This window comes from Temnothorax americanus, unplaced genomic scaffold (assembly GCF_048541705.1).
Source record: "Temnothorax americanus isolate GAGA-0224 unplaced genomic scaffold, ASM4854170v1 Scaffold3, whole genome shotgun sequence".
In the NCBI taxonomy this organism is placed as follows: Eukaryota; Metazoa; Arthropoda; class Insecta; order Hymenoptera; family Formicidae; genus Temnothorax; species Temnothorax americanus.
In genome coordinates, this window is record NW_027509442.1 from 4164730 (window position 1) to 4176126 (window position 11397).

Consider the following 11397-nt stretch of genomic DNA (forward strand, 5'->3'; position numbering starts at 1 on the left):
ACCCGACCTAGCGTAACCTAACCTAGCCTAGACGACGTCGGGAGACTCGGGGACCAGACGTGGTGATTTTTTACGGTCGCCTTTATGTCGAAGACGCGTGATACTCCGTGAAGGGTAGCGGCGTCGCGTCGGAACAGCTGTCCACATCGTCGATCGTCCTCGGATCACCCGCTGCCATTCGCGTAGGTCCCGCGAGGTCTTCCGAGCGCGGCTAGGGGGTGAGATCGGGTCGCGATGACGGACGCGTCGAATTTACCGGGCGCCTCCACGGGGCAGAGGGCGATGTCGAGGATGCTGCGGCAGCGGGCCCAGGAGTTCCTCGCCTCGCGGAAGCACGCGAACAACCTGGTGGAGATAATCGGTTACTGGGACGTGAGTAGAGACACCTTTGCACACCTACCTGCATGTTTCCTTGGAGTTAGAATTTGAGAACTCAAAGAAGTTCGTTTTCATCCGTAGGAATCCACCTGTTCGTGCCTGCTAACGATAGAGACGATGTTCGTGGAGGTGCTGAGACGTGGCGATATGTACACGGAACGTACGATAGCCCTTACAATTTCGGGTAAGATTGGACAGCGCCTGCTAGCTTGACAGATTTCTTACACGTTGTTGATGAATGAAGATGGGGACAAGAACATTATTAAGTTCTAATGTACTAACAATTTGTGTTAGTGTGATTAAATTGATTATTAATTTAATTACGTGATGGTACGGTTCTCTAGCTTTAGTTAAAAGACTGTTTCAAGTCTGAAAGTAACGGTTCGTGATTTGCCAGGGTGATAAATTGTACATAAAATTCACACGAATAATATTAGGCTACCAAGATTCAGTCTTGATTGCAAATGGCTTTTTCTCTAAATTGATAGTATTAAGTTTGTTTTCCTCTGAAGTTCCAGCTGAATTTCTTGCATTTTTTTCTCCTCGATGCCTAATTACACATCTCTCTTTCTCTTTTATTTTAAGAAAGTATAATATATACAGCAAAGAACAAACCTATTATTGAGCACCACATTTATGTTATACTAAAAAGATTTCTACAGATTGTATATTATATCTAAAGATTTGTATTTTAATACCATGCGCGAAATAGAACCTAACCCAGAATTTCGCTATACCACCTGGCTGAGAAATTGCTACGAAGACGTCTGGAAGAAGATACTAGCATCTATGGAGAAGAATCGGTCGACTATTCAACTGCAAGCCCTTACCACTGCGATGAAGCTGATGGCGGAAGAGGGTAAAGCGCCGATGGAGCCGCACGATAATCCAGGATATCACTTTCCTCTACATCGTTTAAAGCTTATCCTCATGACTCTACTCTCTCCCGAAAAGGATAATACTAATTTAATATCGAGATTCCAAGAGATCACCGGATACCCTGACGTTTTATATTATACGTGGAGATGCCTGCCCTCTCTTACACCGAAAAAGCCTCCGAAAGAAGTTTATACTAAGAATCTTTTGGAACTTATAGATAAAATACCACTGCCAAGAGAAGAAGAAGGTATGTCTTTTTTTTGGAAATTTAAACTGCTTTTGAACCATTATATAAAATTATTATGCAATGTCGCAAACTGACACACATACAAGGTGATTAGTTAACTACTTATCGCTGCTAATAAGTTTCCGGATATTCTAATGCTCAACTTCCTGGCCTCTTAAATTCTTAATTTAATAGATGCTTAGATTCTTATTCCGTTTACAAATGGTAAATACAATTCCAAATAATTTTTGTTGTATATTTCAGCATCTGAAATGTCGGACAATAGAGAACTTTTGTGTGGACCGCAACAAGGTAATAATACGATCTATACACATTATCGCTGTTAACATTTTTACATTTTTATTAACGTATCTTAAATTTTTTGACAAGATGCTGCATTTACATGGGATCAATCAAACGTTAAACGCGCATTAAACAAGGTCTGGGCTTGCGTTATGCACTGGGACGTACAGTCCAGACTAACGCCGCAGTTACACAAACAGCTGCTGATAGTTTTGTTGGAACGAGTCATGCCGCATTTAGAAAAACCGGTACTGTTAACCAATTTTTTGATGGACTCCCTGGACGCGGACGGTCCTATCGGTGTACTCGCGCTGCAAGGCGTATTCATACTCGTCACCAAACACAATTTAGAATATCCAAACATTTTCACCAAACTGTATTCGATGTTCGAGCCTGAAATCTTTCATACGAAATATAAGGCTCGTCTGTTCTACCTGTCCGATCTGTTTCTCAGCTCGACGTAAGTATATTACACTTTCGATAGAATCGTATATATATATCTCTAGCGTGTTGTGGAAGTTATAGAAGTCAAGAATAAAACGAAGAATCATATTTGCTATTACGTAAAATTATTTGAAAACTCGATTCCTCTTTTCAGACATCTCCCGGAAGCATTAGTAGCGGCGTTCGCGAAGCGACTTGCGCGTCTAACATTGGTCGTGCCACCGGAGGACATCCTAATAATCCTGCTTTTCGTGGGCAACCTGTTGCTTCGACATCCAGGGCTGAAGAGGCTGATAGATCACCCGCAAGGCGGCGAGGTCCCCTCGAACGCGAGTACTGGAGCGGGCGATCCGTTTCTCATGGAAGAGCGCGATCCATTGCTGAGCAACGCATTGTTAAGCAGCCTCTGGGAGATCCGGGCATTGCAGTGGCATATTCTACCAAGTATTGCAACCGCTGCGCGTTTTATTCACGAGCCGCTGCCTTCGATTGAATATGACATGGCATCGGCATTAGAACGTACTGGTGGCCATCTTTTCGAGAGCGAACTGAAGAACAAAGTCAAAGACATCATGCTGACGTTTGAGAGACCAAACTCTATGGCGCTGCCAAAGGGAGAGAAATTGTTGCAATATTGGCAGCTCACGCATTGATCCTGTATGCGGCGTGATCACGACGCCGAGAGTGCAATACATCGTGAAAAAAGGGCCGTCATTGTCGATGTCATCGACGAGATTATGAGCCGAGGATGACACTCGTGTTTCGGGTGAAGAATAAAGACTTTTTGTGTTTTATATGGCATATCTATACGACGAGGAAAACGATACAGCGTAATTTTTCCGTGGCCGTTGAGCATATACGTTTAAAATATTTAAATGAATTTGTGTATAATCTTATCGATCGCGATACGAACGAGAAAAAACTGCATATTTGCTTTTCACTGTTTATATCAGTATGTAAATTGATAGCTTACGTATCTTACGCATAAATTATGTGCAAGTGCGTAACGCTGACTCTTATTTAACTCTTTCGCTGCTCTTTATCATTTCGTTATGAATTATCATTGTGCGGTAAGTTTCTTTGAACTTTGCTTAAATAGAATAAGAATTCATGGCAGTTTAACATATCATTTTCTATATCTTGCACATGTGTAAAAAATAAAACACAAATATAAGTCTGTGATTGCAGTTGATTAATTTTTCTTTCTCGACTTAAAAACATTTTATTTCAGTATCAATAACCAATTTACAAAAAAGAATGTAATTATTTGTGTTTATTTTTATAGTTAACAAAAGATAACTGTAATCTGTATGTACATAAACGAAAAATCTCGTATCATTTTTCATTGTGTAATACGTGCAACTCAGCTTATTTTATTTTTGGGATAAAAAATTTGAGTTATAAAAATAACATTTATATATATATCTGTAAATATATTCTATATATTGTAGATATATATATATTTGCAAATATACAAGGTGTTTTAAAAGATTATTGCCAAACTTAAGGAGCGTATAGAGGTCAAAATAAAACAAATTTTTATTAAGGTTTTGTTAAGGATTACGTGAGATATGTGGGAATATTTGAGACAGTGCACCAGAGTTCTGTCCGACGATACAATGCTTGCATTGAACGTGGAACGTCGCCAATTCGAACACCTTTTGTTAATTCAGTTTGCAAGCTAATGTAATCCTTCGCAAACCTTAATAAAAACCTTAAAACAAAATAAAGCTAGTGGAAGAGTAGCAAATTACGATTATTTTGGTATTGGTATATTATCCAAGTTCCATACATTTAAAGGCCTGACTCGGGATTGCTTCGGAGAACATAGGTTCCTAATCGAAGGTTGTTCTATCTTGACCTTTCTATACGCTCCTTAAGTTTGGCTCCTAAGTAACCTTTTGAAACGCCTTGTATATAAATGTTATAATTTTTTTCGACAATTATTTATAAATAATAAAAAACTCATATGCGTGTTTACATTAAAATATTGAGTCGAACCTGAAATAAGCTAACATGTTAACTGAGATCATTGAGTCGAAGCTGAAATAAACTAACGTGCTAACTCATTTATTTGCCATATATAAAAATAGAATTTATATAGTTATATATCAATTTCAATTCTTCGAAAACGAACTTCTGGTCGGTGCAGCGAAAGAGTTGAAGTCACTAATCCTTCCTGATATTACAAAGAAATGGATAACTGATAAACGTCTGATCCTAAAGATAATTTGCATAATTTGCAAAATCCGTAACTCTGCCGGTTATCGAATACAACGTTCTCGAATAGTGACTTTTTTGTATGCGCGAACATATGAAGTAATAAACTGAATTTTAATTTAACAGATAATTCTAATTTACTTTTACGATATAAAACTGTTGATATACAAAGCTTCGTATTCCCAACACATAGGTAAGCACGATTCAATTGCAATTTTGATTGTAATCTATTCGGGAACCTATATTTCTCTTTATATATATATATATAGATATATGTATATTTTCGTCATTAGCCTTCTTTGATATGTCAATTCTGTATATTTGCGCCTCATTGCATATTGTCTCTTATATGTATATACAAACGCTTTTATGTACATCAGTAAATCGATAAGTTATTATTATTACAGTATCCATTATGTATGATGTCGCTTTGTGTCCAATACCTGAAAAAAACCATAATAAAACGGGCTGTTAATTTTGATTTAATTGTATTGTTTATTTAGTTGATAACGTTTATAACGGAACCATCAATTTATGTGATCATTCACTTTTCAAATAATGTACATATTTTACACGCAATTCGAAATCAGGACTGGAAACAAAAGCAACAATTTCCAGTGTAATACAATATCTTGCTATGGAGCTATATAATCTTTATCTATATAATAACGAATATTGTATAAAATTAATGTTTATGATCTTCAAAATTTGTAAAATATCAAAACTATTTTAAGAGTAAAACTGCAAGATATTAAACTAATTTTAATGCCATTACCGCACCTCGAGCTGATAGCGGGGATTGCTCTTTATATTAGAAAAATATTTTCTCACAAACGCACTTTTTTATGGTATCTTTCCATGCTCTGTTATGTATTCTTACTTAAAAAAAAAATTTTTTTTTTAGAACATAGGTGGAGTCAATAAGCTCTCACCTGGACTAATAGTCGCCATTCGTTCTCGTTCAGAGCATGCTTTATCTTCACGAGGACATTCGCTGGTATGTTGGAAGGCACCGAAGTCTGTGCGGTATTCGGCGTGGTAGGTACATATTGCACCTGCAACAGTTGTGACACCGTAGGTCTTGCTTTCGGGTCGTGCTGGAGGCACTTCCGCATTACGTCGATTAGAATAGGCGGCGCGCGTTCACAACTCTGACGATCCTCACTGTTTGTCGTGGCCGGGAACGAAATGTTCGGTTTCGGATTAGTTATAGCGTTTACCTTTGCCCACTGAGAACGTATATGCTGGAAAGGCGTGTACCCATACACCAAACTGTACAAGATGCATCCTAATGACCATACGTCTGATTTGAAACTTATCTGTCGGAAGAGAAAAACATGGAAATTCTGAGCCACTCTCGCTTTTCAGTTTATGAATCTTCAATCCTTTTCGATTTTTAATATCAAGTTATAAACTTTTAAAATTCAGTTATGCATTTAAATAAGTTATAATTTCGATTTAATTTTAACTTCAGTGACATTCTACTATATATAGTCATCTTCTCGAAATATGTTTCCTTGAATAATCATAAAAAAATGCATCTATTATGAGTTATTATTTATTTCGTCTTACCTTATATTTAACATTGTGCGTAGGCGAATCGGAGTTTCCACCAATGTCCATTAAGGCTTCAGGACTAATGTAATTTAACGTTCCAATCGGATTATTTTTTACAACGGATGTCATGTCCGAATTTACACTGGAGGCAATTCCGAAATCTATTAATTTGAGTCGGCCCCGTACTAATAAAAAGTTCCCTGGTTTCAAGTCTGAATGTATGACTCCTAAACACAAAGATATATTTTATCATAGGAAACACAGGATAGTTATATACCCGCAATTAGGTATGTTATTTTTACCATTATCGTGTATGTGTTTTACAGCCGTAAGCATTTCAGTCCAATAATACAGAATCATCGTGAGAGAAATTTGCTTTTCTTGGGACATGGATTTTAGGAGTCGACTGAGATCGGTGTCACCCATTTCCATTACCACATAAACCATATAGTCTTTGATTTGACTGAAATAATCAAGTAAAAATTAACGAGAATCCGTTAGAGGCAAATTCTTGGTCAATATCCATCCATCGACCACCACTGATCTCTCAAAAATGTTTTTATGGCAAAATATTGTTACCTTTGAATATTTGCAATGTCGCAATATATACTCACTAGTCGAACATTTTGACAACGCAGGGTGCCTGTAACTTATGCAGCATGGAAATCTCATCCAAGCAGCCTTGGGCCGAGTCTTTGTCCATTTTGCTCAGGTCAACGCATTTGATGGCGCGTAACTCACCGCAGGATGTATTCTGCACTCGCAGAACCTCGCCGCTCATTCCGCGGCCGAGGGAGCCTAGGATCAAGTACTCTGTATCTTTTACAACCAATGTTTTGCCTTGCCGTTGTGGGGGAATGCTCGACGGTACGGTGAACTGCACGTTTGCCATTTTATCTATTATATTTATTTGTTGCATCTCCTTGCGTTGTCCATCGCGGACTGAGTAACGCGGATTCTTGCAGTCCGCATTCGGAATGACGTTATGCTCCCCGCTGTACTTCCGAGAATCTTGTATTAATTTTATGTCCGTATTGGAACCGATTATCATCTGTTTGCTTTCATTTTTATTTTGCACAGTCTTACTACTATTTCCCAACATATCAGACTGTTTGCTCTCCTTCACTTCCTCGATAGGTTTCGCCGATTTCAGATCTGAATGTAATGACAACTTAACGCATAACAAAACACGATCATATAATAATTTAGATTTAGTTACATGTAATTTGATGCATTGTAACACTTACCATTATCATAATTTGTTTCTGTCTGTATTAATTTTATATCCGATAGTCCAATCGTCTTTCTACTTCTATCTTCCTCTGGTTGGGGCTCAGATGTAACATTTTTTGCCTCGGTGCGTGTGTGCAACAGAAGCGGCTTTGATTCCAAAGGATGAGCCAAGGAATCACCGTGCATTGATGTAGCATCTGTTAAAGGTCGCCTTACATTTTTGCCATCCATTCCAAAGTATCTAAATAATGAAATTCAAAATTAATATTTTCTGCGACTATTCAAATCTCTATGAAAGAATAATTTCATTTTAGATACAAAAAACAATGAAAATCAAATCCTAAACAAAAGTCTTATTTTCCATAATAATTAGTCTCTCGGTAATATTTGAGTTAAATATATTTTGTTCATAAAATTAAGCAGAAATAGTCTTATTGTTAAAAAAATAAATTAAACATTGTTTATTTCTAATGCATAGATTGTAAAATATAGAATATAATATAAACCTCGAAGAATCCGATTTTTCCATGATAGGTGTACGAATTGCATTCCTAGACATTTGCACATGGTCCCTCGCAATAAAGCTCTTGCCTTCCATCGGTGTATTATGATACCAACTAGATTGGAATATCGTGGAAGGAGTTTGAATTTGATTCTTGTTCAGGTCGCCAGATAGTTTGCTCCGCGGAGTTTGAAACAGCTGCTTGTGCGATATGCACGGATTCGGATGCGCACTGACTTGCACGTGCTTTAACGGAGTTTCCGAGGTCAAGCGATTAATCACGGTTAACGACTTGCTCGCTTCGTTCAACGAGGGTGTGCTGAATTCCGTACGGACTGTATTTTTCGCCGGTGTATACTTTTCATTCGCTTCGTATTTCGTCACATTCTTTTGTGAACTATATCTTGCGGGATGCATCGGGTTTTCAGATGTCTGAGAAGTGCAGGTGGCAGATTCCGACAGAGAGTTCGGAACCTTGTGAGATTCCTCCTCACAATCTTTATTTGCCTGCTCGGTAAAACCATACGTGTTTTTATATCGTTGATCATCCTTGTTTAGATTCAGTTCGCTATTTCTTAATAATATCTTATTATCCACCGATGTGCTATACACGGATCCTTCCTTTCTTTTATTTAATATATCTGACACGTAGGCATTTTCGTGGTGCACCTGATTGCTGTTTATTGGTTGCAGATTCTTATTCGTATCGAGCTTCGTGTTATAATCCCCTTTATAAACCGAGAACGATGGCAAAGGTAACGCTATATTCGCTGAGCGATTATGAACGTTGTCCACCTGACTCCTCGAAGCAAACGTTTCACTGTGAGATTCCTGTGTTTTTTCTTCGTATTTAGAGCTATAAATCTCTGGTTTATTCGAATCGTTTACATCGCTGACTTTACGTTGTTCCCTATCAGTCGCAAAGTTTATTTCTCTTTGTACAGAAGGAGTGTTGGTCACAACTTCAAGAGTCTCTTTTGGCAATGTGCACGTAGTTTTCAAAACTCCATCCGTCGACTCAATCAATGAGGAATTAATGCCTGATTTAGGCATCAATTCCTGAACAACAAGCGTTTCCTGTGGGACATCTTCGGAAGAATCGTCTTGCAGCAGAGGCTCCTCAAAATCCGACTCTTCCTCAGATTGATGGGGTTTCTCCTCGGTCTCATCATCATCATCGTCCTCATCGCTTTCACACAAATGCAGAAGCGCCTTGAGACGTACTGGCTGAGACTTTGGGAGCGTAACGCTCTGCGTTAACAATCTGCCGGCGCTTATGTTATCAAAACTGTATCTGTCGTTTGTCGTAAGATCCGACATTATCAAGAGACTTCTGAGACAATCTTCACTGATCTATGAAAAGAAAATGATATGTTTAAACAATATCCATGAATTACGATCAGTTACAACTGTTTCATGAAAAAACATAACTATGACAAACATGAAACATCCAGAAATTACTACCACTTGCAATAATTGTGGATTTTATTGCGGTATTTTATTAGAAATATTTGGCGTAAAATAAAATAGACTTGATAAATTATTAACGGAAATTAGAAGATATTATTCACACATCCATAATTCTTTTATAAGTCATTTTTTTTTAACTATGATAATGATATATCATATATAAGAACATTATACATTTCTTAATATTGATATATTATTTTAGTTACTAAAAAGTCTCTTATTTTGAATATGTACAACAAAATAACTGAGAAAAACAATAAAGAAATAAGAGCTTTTTGGACTTGTATATCAAGTAATTATTAATATTACATAGAAACAGCTTTTTTATAAAATAACATACAAATGATAATGATAAATATATCACGATTTTTGTATAAGATCTTGAGACATTAAGACTCAATTAACTATATTATATTTTGGATATAGCTCTACCTATAGCACACGAGTTACACATGTGTGATTATTTTTTACTATTATGTAAAGCCAAACATCTCTCTTCTCAAATAAAACCTGAATACATAATATATATTTGTAAAAATGAATATGCAATTCTATATAATTCCTTATTTACTTATAAATTGTAAAGGAATGATAGTACCCCAAAACAACCCATGCACGCTACAGAAATCACATAAATCGTCTCATTACAGATACATACCTATTAATTCATATCTTACACGAAAAACCTTAATTTCATATGATGTAGTCAAACTTTTACTGTTTAAGAATTACTATCTGGTAAATTTATACCAGAGAAATTGTATTTATATATAAAAATCCGTATATTAAAAAAATATTTATTGTTGCGCAAACGACGTAACTGTGATTGTCATTGTGAGAACCCAGATCATACAAGAAGAGGTAATTTTTGGTTACAACTTTTCTTCTGTCTTTCTTTCACTCTCTTTCTGTCTCTGTAAGATGGATGTCCAGTCGGCCATAAAGCTTCTCCGAAGTATAAACAATTACCTGAGTAGGAGTTTGTGTGGCGTTTCACGCGCGTTAAGACCCCATCGACACGTTCGATGTCAAGTCAAGCCTATAATTCCTCGCTCCTCAGTAGTCGGTCGGTCCCGCGATTGCCCGCGATCATAAGCACGCAGAGCCGAGAGAATTAGGTTCACCGGGAAGCGGACCAAGCACGCACCTGTCAAACTGAGCAGTCTCCGTAGATCGTTCCGAATCGTCGGCGTCGGTCGGCAGAAGGTACACTATGCACGCGCATCGCGAGCTCGTCAGCGCGCAACACAAGAATGTTGTTTACACCCGTACGATGGTTTTATCCCCGTGCGTTGCGCGACATCACCCCCTTCGTGCGATCGCCTTTCAAACTTGGACGTCCTCGACTACGACTACCGGTCGGCCGCGATCGCGTCATGGCGTTTGAATTCGCAAGTGTGGCGCCCATTGGTCGGTAATCTAGGGACAATTTGGCGGCAGAGCGCGAGGGGACGATATTAGGAATATTTCAGGAACACCGCGTTGGCGGGACACGCGAATGTGAATTCTGTTGTTTCTATATGTTATTTGTATACTATAATATTATAATGATATTAATATATATTACTATAATATTTATTATATTATTATATAAATATATTATAATAAAATTATATTGTTATATTATAAAATAATGTATAATTTAGTTATATAATTATATTATTTTTGCACTTAGTTTTATCAGATTACACACATGTCACTGATAATTATTTTTAATAATAAAACTAAAAGAGTAAGCTTAAATTGAATTATTTATCGAATTATCCACGCGTGCTTGTTAATAAGTTTCTGATTAATAGCTGTTTTTTTTTTTTTTCAGTTTTGACAATAGCACATTTTTTTTATTTTAAACTTTAACGTAAAATATTTTATTGTTAATTTCGATCACGATTGGTTCGCTGATTGGTTGACGTCTAGGGAATTTTCGGACTTACACCATTATTGCTAACGCACTAAAATTAATATTTTCAAATATCCTCCATTTAAACAAGCTGGTACTATTAAACTCGTGTAATTAAGTCAATAGCGGATACAAAAGCAATAAAACTTAAGCAATAAGCGAATCGACCGATCACAGCTGAGACGCTATTAGTAGTTCTATACAAATTAGAAATTAATTGTATTTATACGATATATAGATTGCGAACAAATATACTGACGAAATAATTTGTCTATGTAAAGACAA

The 11397-nt window shown here is 37.0% G+C and overlaps 2 protein-coding genes across 3 annotated transcripts; one reads left to right on the forward strand and one right to left on the reverse strand.

The window, feature by feature from the left end:
• Window positions 1-33: 33 nt before the first annotated feature.
• Window positions 34-4931, forward strand: LOC143900433 (nucleolar complex protein 4 homolog B). Its single transcript, XM_077411777.1, has 6 exons — window positions 34-372; window positions 460-562; window positions 1091-1504; window positions 1748-1795; window positions 1874-2246; window positions 2385-4931. Exons 1-6 carry the CDS (start codon window positions 235-237, stop codon window positions 2881-2883), a joined length of 1575 nt encoding a protein of 524 aa, XP_077267903.1. The 5' UTR covers window positions 34-234; the 3' UTR covers window positions 2884-4931.
• On the reverse strand, window positions 4577-10707 carry Mps1 (dual specificity protein kinase monopolar spindle 1). 2 transcript variants are annotated; one of them, XM_077411770.1, is made up of 8 exons: window positions 10360-10707; window positions 7747-9095; window positions 7255-7481; window positions 6622-7162; window positions 6310-6470; window positions 6023-6234; window positions 5383-5769; window positions 4577-4893 (listed from the first exon to the last, which is right to left on the reverse strand). In XM_077411770.1, exons 2-8 carry the CDS (start codon window positions 9060-9062, stop codon window positions 4864-4866), a joined length of 2874 nt encoding a protein of 957 aa, XP_077267896.1. In that variant the 5' UTR covers window positions 9063-9095; window positions 10360-10707; the 3' UTR covers window positions 4577-4863. The 2 variants fall into 2 exon arrangements, with proteins under 2 accessions (XP_077267896.1, XP_077267895.1); XM_077411769.1 differs by having other exon boundaries at window positions 10182-10706.
• Between the last annotated feature and the right edge of the window lie 690 nt (window positions 10708-11397).

Excerpts from the sequence above, each read along its gene's own strand:
- LOC143900433 (XM_077411777.1), top strand. The coding sequence starts at position 235 with ATGACGGACGCGTCGAATTTACCGGGCGCCTCCACGGGGCAGAGGGCG. Across the intron at positions 373-459 it reads AGATAATCGGTTACTGGGAC|GAATCCACCTGTTCGTGCCT; the intron begins GTGAGTAGAGAC and ends TTTCATCCGTAG. Across the intron at positions 1,796-1,873 it reads TTTGTGTGGACCGCAACAAG|ATGCTGCATTTACATGGGAT; the intron begins GTAATAATACGA and ends TTTTTTGACAAG.
- Mps1 (XM_077411770.1), bottom strand. The coding sequence starts at position 9,062 with ATGTCGGATCTTACGACAAACGACAGATACAGTTTTGATAACATAAGC. Across the intron at positions 6,471-6,621 it reads GTTGTCAAAATGTTCGACTA|TCAAATCAAAGACTATATGG; the intron begins GTGAGTATATAT and ends TGATTATTTCAG. Across the intron at positions 6,235-6,309 it reads AAAACACATACACGATAATG|GAGTCATACATTCAGACTTG; the intron begins GTAAAAATAACA and ends CTTTGTGTTTAG.